Source organism: Lissotriton helveticus, chromosome 4_1 (genome assembly GCF_964261635.1).
Source record: "Lissotriton helveticus chromosome 4_1, aLisHel1.1, whole genome shotgun sequence".
Lineage (NCBI taxonomy): Eukaryota > Metazoa > Chordata > Amphibia > Caudata > Salamandridae > Lissotriton > Lissotriton helveticus.
Window position 1 is genome coordinate 617,670,203 of NC_136063.1, and position 17,136 is coordinate 617,687,338.

The window sequence follows — 17,136 nt, forward strand, 5'->3', positions numbered from 1 at the left end:
TGAGCAAGGGACTCACATCTGAGCATACCCTTCCACACTTGTGGTGGCCAAAACGATTCATAAAGGGGGTGGTGATGGACAGAGTATCTGAATTAAGCAGAACACTCCTACCCAGTCAAAAGATCAGGGCTTGATCCATCACCGTTTTTTAGCTCACTGCACCATCCCAGCTCAGAACCTGGCTACATGCAAATTAGTCTGACCCTGGCCCAGTGCATCATGGGAACAGGGCAGACCAAACTACCAAGCCAATTCTTTACTGGAAAGGAAACAAGCTTCCGGGGACCGGTTTCTGGCATTACAGCCGTCTTCGGCCCGGCTTGCTTGAATCCTGATGGTGCAGTGAGCAAGGGACTCACATCTGAGCATACCCTTCCACACTTGTGGTGGCCAAAACGATTCATAAAGGGGGTGGTGATGGACAGAGTATCTGAATTAAGCAGAACACTCCTACCCAGTCAAAAGATCAGGGCTTGATCCATCACCGTTTTTTAGCTCACTGCACCATCCCAGCTCAGAACCTGGCTACATGCAAATTAGTCTGACCCTGGCCCAGTGCATCATGGGAACAGGGCAGACCAAACTACCAAGCCAATTCTTTACTGGAAAGGAAACAAGCTTCCGGGGACCGGTTTCTGGCATTACAGCCGTCTTCGGCCCGGCTTGCTTGAATCCTGATGGTGAAGACGGCTGTAATGCCAGAAACCGGTCCCCGGAAGCTTGTTTCCTTCCCAGTGTAAGAATTGGCTTTTGTAGTTTGGTTTGCCCTGTTCCCATCATGCACTGGGACAGGAACAGACTAATTTGCATACAGCCAGGTTCTGAAACTGGGATGGTGCAATGAGCTAAAAAACGGTGTTGGATCTAGCCCTGATCTCTTGACTGGGTGAGAGTATTCTGCTTAATTCAGAGACTCTGTCCCTCACCACCCCTTGTTGTAAATAATTTTGTCCACCCTAAGCGTGGAAGGGTATACTCAGACATGAGTCCCTTGCTCATTGCACCATCAGGATTCAAGCAAGCCGGGCCGAAGACGGCTGTAATGCCAGAAACCGGTCCCCGGAAGCTTGTTTCCTTCCCAGTGTAAGAATTGGCTTTTGTAGTTTGGTTTGCCCTGTTCCCATCATGCACTGGGACAGGAACAGACTAATTTGCATACAGCCAGGTTCTGAAACTGGGATGGTGCAATGAGCTAAAAAACGGTGTTGGATCTAGCCCTGATCTCTTGACTGGGTGAGAGTATTCTGCTTAATTCAGAGACTCTGTCCCTCACCACCCCTTGTTGTAAATAATTTTGTCCACCCTAAGCGTGGAAGGGTATACTCAGACATGAGTCCCTTGCTCATTGCACCATCAGGATTCAAGCAAGCCGGGCCGAAGACGGCTGTAATGCCAGAAACCGGTCCCCGGAAGCTTGTTTCCTTCCTAGTGTAAGAATTGGCTTTTGTAGTTTGGTTTGCCCTGTTCCCATCATGCACTGGGACAGGAACTGACTAATTTGCATACAGCCAGGTTCTGAAACTGGGATGGTGCAATGAGCTAAAAAACGGTGTTGGATCTAGCCCTGATCTCTTGACTGGGTGAGAGTATTCTGCTTAATTCAGAGACTCTGTCCCTCACCACCCCTTGTTGTAAATAATTTTGTCCACCCTAAGCGTGGAAGGGTATACTCAGACATGAGTCCCTTGCTCATTGCACCATCAGGATTCAAGCAAGCCGGGCCGAAGACGGCTGTAATGCCAGAAACCGGTCCCCGGAAGCTTGTTTCCTTCCCAGTGTAAGAATTGGCTTTTGTAGTTTGGTTTGCCCTGTTCCCATCATGCACTGGGACAGGAACAGACTAATTTGCATACAGCCAGGTTCTGAAACTGGGATGGTGCAATGAGCTAAAAAACGGTGTTGGATCTAGCCCTGATCTCTTGACTGGGTGAGAGTATTCTGCTTAATTCAGAGACTCTGTCCCTCACCACCCCTTGTTGTAAATAATTTTGTCCACCCTAAGCGTGGAAGGGTATACTCAGACATGAGTCCCTTGCTCATTGCACCATCAGGATTCAAGCAAGCCGGGCCGAAGACGGCTGTAATGCCAGAAACCGGTCCCCGGAAGCTTGTTTCCTTCCCAGTGTAAGAATTGGCTTTTGTAGTTTGGTTTGCCCTGTTCCCATCATGCACTGGGACAGGAACAGACTAATTTGCATACAGCCAGGTTCTGAAACTGGGATGGTGCAATGAGCTAAAAAACGGTGTTGGATCTAGCCCTGATCTCTTGACTGGGTGAGAGTATTCTGCTTAATTCAGAGACTCTGTCCCTCACCACCCCTTGTTGTAAATAATTCAGTTATAGGTCTGGCGCCCTTTGATGTCCGGACCCTCGCTCTTGGAGGTCGGGAGGTCTGGGATGAGGGAGTCCAGACACCCAGCAGGGGGGTGGAGCCAGCGCCCGAGGAGGCTGGGGGTGATCGGCACCTGGCGGGGGGAGAGCCATCGACACTTCTTACTCCCATTGACCTGCCAAGTGGTCCGTTCACCTCCTGGGTGGATGGTGGTGCCGGGATGTCGGGGCCTGGCCAGGCCCAGGGTCGGGGTCGGGCTGAGGCCGCGCGGCCGCGTGGTGGCGTGTCCAAGATGGCGGCTGGGCTGGGCAAGGGTGCTGACGGTGGCCCGGGCCCGTGACACAGGGACATCCGGGAGCCGGCGTCCCATGGGGGACGGTTTGCGGGGTTGTTCTGTGGGTAGTACCTGGAAGGCCGGGACCCGGGCCCTGTCCTGCGGGGAGGGAGCGAGCCCTTCATGGGGCCTGTCCAACAATAGGGCGTTCTCTCCTTTGAGTGAAACACTTTGCTTCTTTGCCTGTGTGTCATGGACGCAAGCGCAGAGGCAAAACGCCAACAGGAGGCGCACTACCTGTGCGTCACAAAGAGGTGCTGCAAAGCCCCCTGAGGGCATCCCTCTGTACGGGGCAAAAGCGGGGGTCCATAGGAACCTCCCCAGACTCTCTCCTGCAGGTGGGTGCATTCACTCCATGTACCTGCCTGCAGGGGGATCTCTGCCCCACCCGAACCCTTCGAAGTGCAGTTAGGTCCTGCCGCATCGGTGAGTCTGCTTTAGGCAGCTGCTCCATCTTTCACAAATGGCCTTCCCCTACGACAGGTGCAAGTTCGCTGCTGCCCTGGGGACAGTGCAGTGTTTGTAAAAGGGATCTATATCCCTATTTACACTAGGCACACGTGTTTAAAGGTGTGCTGTGGTCAAACGAGGACAGTGCTCTTGTTACAGAATACGGGCCTAGGTCTCATGTGGAGCTGCTCTTGACTGCATGCTATTTGGGTGCATGGTATAAACTTTAGTCTGAGGAGCAGATCAAAAATTAGTTGTATATTGGGTGTGTGGTCTAAATCATTGGTCTATTGAGGAGCAGTTCAAGAATATATACTTTTTGGATACATAGTGTAGGCCAGGAGCACCTTAAAATCTGAATGAGTGCCCTGGTGAGATGAAAGTCCATAACATGTGTTCAAGAGATTACACAAAGTATGTGGCTAGCATTGTCAGTGGAATAGTATTGCTGGTATTAGAGGTCTGGATCAAATCTGAGTGGGGGAAGGTTTAGGAACTTAGTTTAACTTTTTGGGAATGGATTTGCTTCAGTTCCATCCCTATAAATGTTTAAATTACGAATTGTATTTTGGAATATTAAAGGCATCCATGCTTAAACATTTTTAAGGTAACTCGGAGAGGTTTACTTTGTCTCTCTATTTACGTATTTAAAATTGAGATCAAATCACTCAGTTATTTAATGTTTCAATTAGTCGTGAAGCACATTTATTGGTGGTGTTCCTCACTTGTATTAAATATATTGTATTGTAATTGCATTTATATAGCGCTTACTACCCCTGACGAGGCGTCCAAGCTTTTTTTTCTTCGAGTAGCAGAAAAACAATAGGAGTTAAAATTTTAAACCATGATTGTCCATTTTTTTATCAAGGCTATTGGATTGCACACAAACCACTGTTTTTTCTCATCCACTGCAGCTGGTAATCTCACTTTACCACCCTACCTTCGGAAGCCTCAGATCCAGTGTCTGAGGCTTAGCCCTTTTCAACATCAAGCCATTGCCACCCTGCTAATTAAGAATACTTATGATTGTCCATTTCATCCCACTCTGAAGATTTCAGACCCAGGACAGTCTTTAGTCCCTTGCACAAGGAGTGAATAGAATAATACTGAGACTTTCCATTGAGGAAAATTAAGTATCCATCAGCTGCTTAAAGTATGCCATAGACTGCATAGTTTCAGAATTCCTAGTCTGCGTGGCTCCTACATTTCAAATTTTTCCTGACCTTTAAATCCTCCGAGAAGAACATAACCAAAAGCACTTTGAACAGGAAAAAAATTAATTAGGGGTCTTTTTAAATTTTCGGGAAATTACACTGAATTACATGACATTTATCTCTGTCATTGAACGCTCTATTTTAGCATGAAGTGCAATTTTTGACACGAGGGCACATTTCCCACTGAAAAAATAGCGCAAAAACACAAGTGCCAGAAGCAACAGCTGTTTGCGTTCTGCCCTTCACTTTAGTGCAGGGAGCTCCGGGTCAAAGCTTGCCGCAAACGACATAGCATTGCATAACGTAATGATATTAGTGTGAAAAGCATAACGTGAACAGCCTGCAACTACATGAACAACCTTGCATAATCTTACATTTATGCCGGAGCATAGTTTTCATTACAAGAGTGCTGAATGTGTATAGAAGCTGCCACTCATTTGAGGACCAGGTCTGGAAGCTGTACAGGATATTAATGCTGTGCAGGCCAGGGCTAAGCTGTAGACTGCCGTCTGTGTAGTGTCAACTCAACAGCACAATTGTGTTCGTTAGAAAGGCCTGCCAGACCTCAGCTGATATCCGCATTTTCTTGTCTTTGGAAACATTGCAACTTTCCCAGGATCAGGCAGAGGTATTGGTTCCGAGTAGCAAGCTAAACTTGTTTATTCAAGGTTTGTGCTTTAGTTACTACATTTCATTGCCTGTATTTTAAGGATACGATAAAACTTAGTTCGTGTCCTGGTAAACAAAGGACACCTGTCGTCTTAACCTGCATGCGTTGCAGAGCATCTCATGGGCTGAGTAGGAAAACGCCCCAGGGCTTCTCTATGTTTAGAAGGAATTATTTTACTTAACACTTTTTTTTCTTGCATGTTCTCTTAATTCTTGCATACCTAAAGCTGTGCATGGAGTTCAGATTCCTCTCGAGGCTTTATTCACGCAACATCATTGAAAGTAGACTGAATAATTAGGACGCCACATGAAGGCACTGGTGACACGACGTTCTCGTCCAAAAATAAGTAATACGTGCTCTTTCTCTTTTTTTGTACTTATAAGGCAGAGATAGACACCGTTGTTGGAACCTACAATTGATTTTGGAATGGGTCTAAAAAGACAGTGCTGGTAGAAAGCCAGGCCCCAATGAAATAGCGCAAACCAGCTTTTCGTGGATACATTTTGTTTTATTGCGGACGACTCTTGACTCCCCGAGCTCAGGAGCTCATGTGTATCGGGGTCCACGTCGAACTGTCGCCCAGTTTCTACCTTGCCCTGGAGTTTGATTTCGCATGAAGGAACTCGCCTAAATGGCACCCGGGCCGGAATGTCCCGCGAGCAAGTGCTGTGCCGGCGCTGCATTTCCATATGAGTGCTTGGAGAAGTTTGGCACATGCGGAGGGGAGTTCTAAAAATAACCTCGAGCAGACTGTGTGGGCAGGTCCGGTTTCTGGATCTAGCTGAGTTGGCTGCACTGAACTTTACTGTCGCTGCAGCAAGAGCGCAGTTTGGAAGTGAATTGGGTTCGATTCCCACGTCGGGTAGTGGTTTGGGCAGTACACCTTTTTAAAATCCATGGATACAGGGCATCGACATGGCTGAAGACTCAGGTAAGATCTGATTTTTGAACCCTTAATATCGACGCCATTTTGAGGATATTTGTTCTGGTCTCTGGATTTCGAATAGATTAGAACTGTCAGGTTTCTGTTTGTTCTGCATTGTTGAAGCTAGCCCCCCCCCCCCCTCTCATCTCAAACCAAGCTATAACCTATGGATGTGTTACAGAAACACTCTGTCCATTGGGTAGCTTGTCAGACTGCACTTTCAAACTGATAGCTTTACTGATAGCTTTACCATGGTAGACCTGTTCTGAGCAGCGTGCCTGATAGAAAGTTTAGCTGGCTTTTGAAATACACTCACAATAATTGCATCGTAGATACCTGCATTCTCACGTATACACTGCTATGCTTTGATGCGAGTTAAACCCATATTGTGTTTGGGAGTGAGCAGTAAAGGGGTATACAGTAAAGGCTTGTGAGTCGTTTAATCTGGCCTACTTTCATTTGAACTGGCCTAGTTTTAAAGCAGCTGCAGTGAAATGTGAAATATGATCCATGCTTGTGTCTAAGTCTTGGGGAGGGAACAGGGCTGCTCTAATGTACGAGAAAGATTTTATTGTTATCACATACCAAATAGTCCTGGATTAAGCAAAAGGAAAGAGCACCTCCTAAAATCGAAGGTTGTTTACTTTTGTTATTTGAAAATTCCTTAGTAAATCATTTAGGCGGGTGTATTATGGATTCTTTATTTTTTCAATAAAAGTAGAATGTAATGTGTTGCTAGACCAAGATCTTTGCTTCTGAATGGAATCTGCAACAACCTCTTGTTGATCTGAGATTGTGCATGCTTTGCTGGCTAGAAGCCCTTTTGTTTTGGGAGATTGGACGGTTGCTCCACCCTCTACTGTCGGTTTCGACGTCTCTTCTTTTGGAAGAGAAAATGGATGCCAGTAAACAACTGATGGTGCGAAGAACACCTTTTTTATGTTCAAAACATTTGTTGAGGGTATACTTCAGCCTGCTATGCATGCTCATGGAATTTGTGCATGCAGTGTGTGGCTTACTATAACATGAATAGTCTGATTTTAAATCAAATAGTAGTCTTCGTGTTTTTTTCACCCCTTTTTTAGCCAGCCTATGTTAAATTAAGCTGAGAGGTTTTGCTAGCTTTTATTTATTTGAAAAGTTTTATATAGTGCTGGCTAGACCCGGAGGTATCAGAGGGCTTTACATGAGGTAGGACATTGCATAGAATATTGTTACATAGTTACATCAGATTACAGTTACAGTTACTAGTGTATGCTTGGGAGAGAAACGTGAGCACACATATTAATAAAGGAAATTAGCGCGTAGCCCATCCAAGACATACGTCATTGGGGAATGGAAGATAGTGTGGGAAAGGTAAAAATGGGGGAGGTAAGCAGACAGCGTCCGGTAGATCTGAAGGGGGAAAAAACTCCAGGGGGAACAAAGCAGTCAAAGTAGTCGAAGAGCGAGCGATATAGAACCATCAAGAAACCGCGAAGAACAATGTCCATTGCCCGGCTGGGTAGGTGATGGCAAGGGGGTGACCCAGGGCCAGACTCCGCTATAGCTGCATAGGACAGCTCCACTGGGCAGCGGCCAAGGAAATTCGGGCTCCGCGGTAAGTACAAATAGCCTTAGTTTCAGACCGTGGGTCCTCGTCATAGTTCTAGGTAGGACATTGCATAGAACATTGTTACATGGTTACGTCAGATTACAGTTACAGTTACAGTTACAGTTGCAGGTAAGGATTTTTTCAAAGATGTCAGATCTTTTTGTATCTGTGCTTGACCTAAGGAGCTCGGGGTTAATTGCCTTTCCTATCTTGTGCAGTTAGGTTACTTCAACGGTCCACAGGCAACATAAAAGTAGAATGTCAGCACGCCTATAACTTAATTTCTTTTTTCATGTATTCACCTGTGGTGGGGTGTAGGGGGGGTTTGGTTGTGTCTGTCTGTCTGTCTCTGAAAGGTTAAAGTAACATTCCAGTTAGGTGAGCTTGTCAGACAACACAAACCTTTTGAACTAAAGTAAAAAAAAAAAAAGAAACCAGAGAAATTCGCCAGTTATAGTTAGCAGCGGTAAGTATTAGTTGCACTGCTTATGACATCATTCGAAATCACTGGCATCTCAAATGATATCACTACTGACCTCATCCGGTGACTGTCTTAGTTTGTTTTATAGTTTACATAGTGGTGGATAACTAACATATTTATTTTCTATCTAATTTTCTACAGCCAGTGTGCAGTTAATCAATATGTGCGTACAAAACGCATGCGCTCCTAATGCACCATAGGTGTGTAGCTCTATTGAACACGTTATAAGTATTTGTATTGAAGACTAACTTTGTGCAGGTGACTGTTGACTTGTGTTCATTGTTTAACACACGTTTTTGTATCACTGCTGAAAAGTTTCCAACACGGCAACGATTCTACCTGCTATATACTAAGTATTGTAAGCAGCCTTTAACTGTTGAACAGAATCATCTCAGCATGACAATTTCTGCATAACATATACTGTGTACACCAGGTACTAACATATGTACATGTGCATCTTTTGCTTCAAAAGATAGTCGATCTGTTAAGTTTTCACCACAGTATGAAGACTGCAGGTTGTATGATCTTTAGCACCATCAGACCTTAGTAATTTTAAGCGAATAGTGTCATTTTTGACAAGTGTTGCATAGAGTGTATGCTGTTCTTAGTAGATACTTTGTAATACTTTGTGGTGCATTTCTGACGAGTTTCACACTCTGAAAGAGTGTGGTAAACTATCTCTATAGAGTAAAGCCTGTTTACAGTACCCACTTTTCTACTCCTATCAACCTCCTATCTCAATGTAGGTTGGGTGACTGTGTAAGCTGTCTGTCGTCGGTCATTAATTATTGAACAGACATTGAGTATCTTGAGGAACTTGCTTTCTCTGAATAATTGTATACATATGGAACACCGTGTGCAACGAGCGTATCCCATATCAGTAGTTGATTGTTAAAGTGAACTAGGCTACCTATGAAGTGTATGGTATAGGATAGGGTTAATGCACAGAGCACATGCTTGCTACACCTGAGAGAGTTGTGTCTGGGATAGGTTTAATGGTGCTTCATGTTATTCTGTGCTGTTTTGCACTTCATTTTAGGCCTCTAATGCAATACTAGTTTAAAGTAATCTGTACGAAAGAGGCTTGGATGAGGTCAGTGATGTAATCAATAATATCATTTGAGATGTCATCAGTAATGTCCTAATTGATGTAACTGAACGTCATGAGTGATGTAATATGTGAGGTCCTAAGCAGTGCATTGCGAGGCATAAGTTTTAGTTAGCTATGCTAACTATAACTGGTGAATGTTTGCATTACTCTTTTTTTTGGGGGGGGGGGTTCAAAACAATGTCACTGAAATTCACTTAACTATAACATCAATTTAACCTTTGTGTTTTTTTCAGTGATTTTCTAAGGCTTTAAAAAAACAGATCTTCTATTCACACTGAACTATAACGTTAGTTTAACCTTTGTGTTTTTCAGTGAATGTCCACAGCTATTTAATGCAAAGTAATATTTTATTACTATAGGTAATGCCGCCGCGTATGTCCAGAGTTTAAGGGGCCTGGCTTGTAGTAAACCCCACACAGACAGCCAAGACCACGCTGTGCACGGCCTTTGGCCAACTCCATGCAGGCAGCCACCCGGAAGCAGCCAACACTATACAACACCACGCACAGCCTTTAGTCCTACGTGGCGTGGAGCTAACTGCAGGGCCTGTCTTGTAGCCAGGTTCTGCTATCAACTACCCGCATGCAGCCAACCCCACACCACGCATGGCAATACTTTGTATCTACTACATAGAATCTTTGCACTGCTGGAAACTGTCTTTGGCAGTTGCGCTGCCCTGTGCAGCTTTTGCAGGTCGTAAGCCTTCGCATTTGAGTCCTCTCAGCCAGATTGATGGGTGCACCTTTTCAGCAGTTGCAGCCTCCAGGCTGAGGCTGTTCTCTTGCTTCAGTGACTGCTTCTCACAGAGTTTACCACACATTTGCGGCTGCTGCACCAGTCTTTTAGACTGCAAGGATGCTGGCCTGCATGTTGTTTCTTGGCTCAAAGTTTCTTTTTTAAGAACCACACTGAACCCCTCATGGCACATGTTGGTCCTGTAGATGGTCTCACTTAGCAGTTGGCTTCTTCTGTGTGTTTAGCTCACCGGAAGGATGGGGGGGTTTCTGCTTCTCAACAATCTCTCCTTCTGCAGGTCTAGGTACTGTCCTTTAATCTCTGAGATTAAATGCATGCTTCACGGCTGGAGGCAAACTCACAGCTTCTCCAGCAAGTTGCTTAGACTTTGGGTTATGTCCCCTCACCTCTAGGAGACTCGCAATAGCCCAGGTCACACAACAACTTCAAGTCATCTTGAGGGCACTCCCTTCATTAGTCCAGAAGAACTCTGAAAAAAGGTTTGGTCAGGAACATTAATTTGCAGAAAATGGTACCAGGCCACCACTGCTTCAAGTCAACAACCGAGGACATGGATACTCGTTCCATTTCGGCAAAGGAGGACAATATCTCTGTACCCCTCCATGTTACAGAGCCATTTCTTGACCTTAGTATTACCATAAACCGGACTAGGCCTTTGTGCATATGATAGATTAACATGTTGGCTGGGTCCTAAAGTCAGGATACTGGTTTCAGGTGCAGTTAGGTCACTAGGAGGAGTGTTCCTCCAGATACCAAACATGGGATATTCCTTTCCCAGTAGAACTAGCTTCATGGCTAGCTTTATTAAGCAGACATACCCCAGTCTTCTACCTCCTGTGACAGCTTATTCTGTGTCTGACAGGGTAGCCGTGCCTTTTGTTGGGAAGGCCTGATAATGGCCTGGGACTGTAACAATATGCCCATTAAGATCCATTATTGGTGTTACTTTTTTTCTCTAGTCCACTATTTATCATGTCTGTACTTACTGAATAATAAATGCTCTGCATTTGGATTGACAGGAGCAGTAAGCACTTCTTTCCTAAAAAGGACAGCCGTTCTGTGAATATATTCTCGAAGTTGAAGGAGGAGGCTGATTTGGCACATGGGAGGAGTATTGTTTTTAAGTTTCATGACTGGATTGATAGTTGTTTGGCGAGCTTTAAAAGAATATTAACTGCATCAGTTATTGTTTTACACAAGACTTCATCAGAAACCTGTAAAACACATCTCTTTACCAGTGAGTCAATGCACAGTATGAGGTTTTTTTTGCGCACTTCGTTTTGGTTTAAATCATCTATTTTTTTGACACGTAGATTTTATCAATTGTATTTTCTTTACATGATTAATGTGTAAAAATGAAAAACATCATTTCAGAGACTGGACTGGCAAAATAGATGTATTGCGATTAGTTGAATCCCATTATTTTCACCAATAAGTAAACAAAGTGATTTTCTCAATATTTTAGTTTGATGATAAGGTAAGGAAGTTTACAATTTTAGGACTCACAGGTGATAACTGTCCCACTAAAATACTTGCGCTTTTATATCCATCACATTGTCACGATCAGCTTCTCTGGTATTTTACGAGGATCCTTTTACAAAGATTCTGTTGACCAGGCTTGAGTTTAACTATCCCTGAACACATCCATTTTACATTCGCTGCCTTCAAATCTAAAACGTTAGTATCTGTAAGAAAATGTTGAGTCGCTTCTGCCTTGCATTCTTTCCTGCTCATCTGAGTTTGTGATGTGCTGCCCTGGTATATTTCCAGTAACAGGATCTGTTTCAGTTACCTGCTCTAATTTCTCTTCCCCTAAGTGTGATGTCGAGATCACACATTTTCCTCGTTCCCAAAAGCGAGTCAAAGGTGTTAAGGCCCTAAAGTTTCTAAAATATATATATTTTTAATAGTCAGAAAGGTAATAGATGCCTGTGTGCTAGCGACCTCGCCTGCACTAAAGAAAAATATTAATCCGGCTTTCAAAATATTTATAAGCAGCCATGCCCTCCTTCGTTGGAAACATCCCTAATTGATTTCTTCTCCCCCCCCCCTACCCCCTTTCTGCCCACACCCCCTCTCCCCCTTGCAGATGTCACCTATCGAATTTGTCCTTCTCGCCTGTGAAATTCAAAATAATATAACATACTGATCAGGTGGCCTTTCCTTTTGCAGTTTTAATATCATATGGTTGGATAACTACCTCTATATGCTTTTACAAACCTAAGGTTTTAAAACTTTACTGACTACTATCTCAAACCTTATGTCTTCGTGTAGTGCTTCCATTCAACGAGAAGGTAAGGGGCTAGTTTTATACATTTCATCAGAAAAATGGTTGGGGAGTGGGTATAATTATGGCTCTGGCTTTATACAGCATATTATTTATAAACAAAAACACTCATACGTTTATCAGTAAAGAGAAAGGAGAAATACGTTTAAAAAGCAGGACACTTAAATAAATAAATAAATACTGCCTGTTTCCATCTTTCTTTTTAATTCCCTGCAACATCGGGGTGTTAGCAACCCAGCAACTCTTTCCAGCTGGCAGTAAGACCTATTTCCCTCCCTCTCGTTACCCCAGGTGGAAGACATGCTGGCTCCTAATATACAGGGTGTGTCCTCTCTCTAGGGTGGTGACTGATTTGAGTCTGGTATCTCACTGGTAGTGCATGTTGGCATTTCCCACATTGATTGCAATTGGTGGTAGGATTTCTTTCTATGTTTTTAGCATTGGCAGTCCCTTGGTTTGTTCACGCTTGAAACCTCTGAATCCCCAAGAGACAAATTTCGGGACTCCGTATGACCATGCAGCAGGGCAGCAATGTCAGATTGGTCAGTCAGTGTATCTGAAGTCCATATGATCAGCACTAAGTGGGTAGATTCTGCAGACAAAGTAGTAAGAACCGAGAGTAGGCACAGATGCCAGGCAGGCTTTGTGGTGAGTGCAGCAGGGATGCACGGGGGAAAAACCCCAGAAGCCAGTTTCTACAGCCGCAGTAATGGGAACGTGGACTTAGTAGAGACCAGGATCATCAGTAAATGTGTCCGTCATTGGAGTAGAGAGGCTAGGCGATGTAGTCCGTGCAGCATGGGAAGGGAGAGGCGCAGCGATGCCAGGTGGTGTTGCCAGTGTAGTGGGTAATTGGAGCAGATGACCGCAAAACCATTTTTTTCCTCTTGAATTTAAAGCTCCAAACTCTGGCACCATCTTAAAGATGCCGGCAAAGTAAACAATTTTGACTATGCTCATTAAAACTTCCATCACTGTTGAGGCCCTGGTACACTCTTTGCAGAACACTTTCTCTATATCATGACTGTTTAGTACTTTGCCTGACCCTGAAATGAGGATACGCCAGCCTGGTCCCATGAGCACCTGCAGTATTTCTGTCCCTGTCCAACTTTTTCAGAGTCGAGGATCAAATGTTGGTGCCCTACGAATACAGGCAATCTGGCTCTTTAAAGTTCTTTCATACAATGTCAGAAGTTCAGACTGGACAATTAAGAAATGGGAATCTTGAAATGTTCTTGCTCCCTCTGACACGTGTTTAATTGTAAAATGTTCATAAACCTCAATTGCTTCCATATAGTTTTATCAGTCCGAATCTTCATATAGATGGCTTAGTTTGATCAGGTACGATCTCCATGCCATTTAACCTCCCCACTGAAATTTTGCATTATCTTTAAATTGTATTCATTTTCGTACCATTGTATAAATACCAAAAGAGTGCTCAACAACTTTGTTATTAATAATATTTTCTCTGCTCCCCTGAGGAGAAGACGGTTCTTGTAAATTACTTCCAAATTCTTATTTGCATTTGACCTTTTACAGATACGAAGACAGGTGGCAAGAATGGCAAGAAAGAAGGTGCTTCGGGCAGCTCCTTCTTCACCTGGTTTATGGTCATCGCTCTGCTCGGAGTCTGGACGTCAGTGGCTGTGGTTTGGTTTGACCTTGTAGACTATGAAGAAGTTCTGGGTAAGAGACTTTTACTTTTTCTTTTATCTCTTCGTACGATAGAAAGATTTGTAAACACCACTGTCTCTGGTGTCCATTTTTAGGCATTTCCTCCTCGCACCCACACAGCCATTTTATCTAATGTTCACTGTAAACCTTATTATACAGAGTATAGGCTACACCACTGGACTCTACCAACCTAACAAACACATGGTTCCAGTATCAAACATTTGACCCTACTCTTCAATTAGAAAGTGCTACTGCAAGTGCTTGGCAGTGTTGCCGGTGATTAGTAGCCTCTACTTTGCCAGGGTAGCCATATTTTTCAAGCCTCAAGTTTAATTTTTAAAAATTTACTATAATCAGTATTTGGAAATTGCTGAATGAAACCATTGGTGACAAACCAGTTTCATATTTGCAAAGTTCATAATCAAGCCCATTTCAAGGTTTAAAATTCCAGCAATATGCTGGCAATTCCCTTGAGTGATAAAGCTTAATATATCTCCACTAAGGGAATGTTGCAAATCGGATTCCGGACTTGATGGCCTTAATTCTCAACCTGCTGCAATTATCCCTATTACTTCTGTGTACTTTCTCAAAGTAGAGAAGAAGATTTGTATCAAAAGTCTTAAACCTGTAGGTATTTATTTGTTTTTTAAGCACAAGTAGAAAATTAAACTTTAAGGAACAGGTTGTAGCATTCAAATTTGTAACCTTTTCAGTGTAGCTCACACTGCAATGTAAGTGCTGAACTAACCCCTTCGACGCTGATGACGAGCTCAGCTCGTCATGAGGTACACCTCTCGTACGCTCATGACGAGCTGAGCTCGTCATGAACCGGGGTTTTTTAAAAACTTCAGCGCACAGTGGGAAAATGCGCCGCAGCGATGCGGTTAATGCTTAGTGATTCAGTGTGTTCCAGATTATTTGACTCCACTTTAACACCCACATTTTAAGTGCCCCCTCAATACTGGTCAGCTAATTCAACAAACATAAATGCTATTCCTGCCTTCCCAAGGGAAACTTAGTGAATGGGCAGCAGATGGGCAACATACCCTTAAGATGGGTGGTTGACTCTAGGATTGATGCCATTTTCCTTGTTCTGGCAAACTTGTGGCAAGAATGATATTAGAGTACTCTTCTTGTATGCTATTGGAGGCCATAGTGTACTATGCCATATGATTTTCCAGCCTTTCAGAGCCATGTGGTTTTTGTATTTTGAATTCCTCAGATTTCTTTCATGCAGCCCTTTTCAGTTACATAGAAACGATTTCCCTATTCCGTTGACTTTCCTTTATAAATTTGTTTACAAACCTGTTAGGTTTTTCATTATGGTTTTTGTGCATTTAAGAAAAAAGATAGATAGTGAAGGCACTTTCTCCAGTGGCTACTAGAAGGTACAGGTTGGCAGTGGCAAGTGAATTGCACTTTTCATAGCACATACGCCAGTTTGAGCATCCCAAAAAAAGAGACAATCCAATACAAAAGAGTGAGCAATATTTTGCAACTTTTTATCCCCTCTTATGCAGTAGCCGTACCGTTACCCTTCTCTGGATATAACCAATTCATTGAGTGCAGTTGTTTGAGGTATTGCTTAGCAGTGGTATGTAGAACCTGCTAGCAGTTTAACACCATCTAACTATTTTCACATTTTCTACATGGCAATCACTAGGAAGGAAGGAAGGGAGATGAGTGGAGTAGTCCTGGTTCTAGAACGTGTGAAAGTTTCAACGTAAACTACCAATTCCTGTTTGGTCAAACATTCTTGCATGTTTTGAAGGTTCTTTAATTTAGGATGATTCATTAACCTGATTAAACTAATATGCTGGATGTATGTATTTTAACAATACCTGCATCATCAGTGTTTTATTTATGCACATAGACACATTTTCAAAGCACTCCATTAAAAACAAAATTGACTTTGAAACTATCGGTGAATATTCGAAAACATTCAGTGCTCTAATTTGCTTAGATCTCTATTCGTTTTCTTTATTCGTATGCCTGCCTCTGATGAAATCGTATTTTTTACAGTTACCTTAGTAAAACTAAAATGGAATATGTATAATGTGGAGCGGAAAATAACGGATTCATTTGCTATCTTTAAGCCCCCCCCCCCCCCACTTTACCTTGCATATCTAAGTGATTTTTCTCACTGTTAATCTCACATGACCGTGTTGTTTGTTTTTGGAAGCTGGGATGATGTCCAGCTCCTTGATGTTCTGTTCTTATCACAGTGGTTATTGGGTCTTCTATGAAAACATTTGATATGAGAAGCATGAGCAACTGTCACGTTGCAAATAAGTATTTACATTGTGCACCTATATGCTGTGCATATTCATAGTAATGTTCAATTTAAAATATTTACCTTTATTTCCTGCTTATCTGCCCGGAACTACAAGTAACACTAACACAGTGCATCTTTAGCTGAAAACAAGCTTACGGCTCTGTAGCCACATTTGTTTAATTTTTACTACACACTTGATTCTGCTCATCCCACTGATCCTGAAGTTTTTGTGTGGGAGTAGATGATTCTGGTTGCCTTGTTTTCCTGTTTGTCTTCCAATAGCTACAAATTGTGTGCAGTGCTGACTTTGACTTGGAGGACACTGAACACAAAGTGTTGTCACAGGTTGGACATAGGGTTTCATCTTTCTTAGAGGCAGAGAGGGAAGGGTGCCCCTTTATTTTTTCAGAAAGCCACACTGCTTCACCAGGTTGTGACAGGTGTTACAGATGGGCTGTCCTCTATAAAGTAGTGCCTGACGGCATAAGGAGGAAAACGAGCACAAACAACTCTAATTCAGGTTCCTAATTGTAGTACGGTTCTTGCAAGGTTAAGGTTTTGGATATAGGAAAGTCCTGTCCCAGAGCACAATTGTCAGGCCTGGCACAGAGCTGAAGTAAGATCAGGACTGGAGCGGAGCAGAAGCGAAGGCTCAAACCGCAGAAGCAAGTTTGAGGTGTTTCAACCTGCTGGCACACTCTTCCGAGTGTTTGTATATACGGGTATAAGAGGAAAGGGCTGGACTCTGAACAAAAACCACCTGACAAGATGAGACTGTCTCAAAGACTTAATACAATGGTAATGATGATTGCTAGCCATCTTGGAATGACGTCTTGCTAAAGAAGAGCTGTACTGTAGTGTCCCGGTTAGAACCATGCACATTGCTGTTGAAGAACCATATTGTGTTGCCACAGAGCTAGTTGCGGAAGGCACCCAGAGGCCTAAGATTAAACTGCTACTAAAGATTTTTCCTTAAGTACCAAGTTCTCCACGTCTTCCAGACCACCCATCCATTGACACAGCAGTTGTGAC

General features: G+C 43.4%; 1 protein-coding gene across 7 annotated transcripts in view; it reads left to right on the forward strand.

Moving 5' to 3' along the window:
* ASPH (aspartate beta-hydroxylase) overlaps positions 1 to 17,136 on the forward strand; it is a 674,605-nt gene that overhangs the window by 91,117 nt on the left and 566,352 nt on the right. For 5 of the 7 annotated variants that reach the window (XM_078687254.1, XM_078687255.1, XM_078687258.1 and 2 more), the window contains exon 2: positions 13,695 to 13,841. In XM_078687254.1, coding sequence (XP_078543380.1) covers positions 13,695 to 13,841 — 147 coding nt within the window. Of the gene's footprint in view, positions 1 to 5,777; positions 5,933 to 13,694; positions 13,842 to 17,136 lie in introns of those variants that run through there. The other 2 variants (XM_078687256.1, XM_078687260.1) reach the window with 1 other exon arrangement.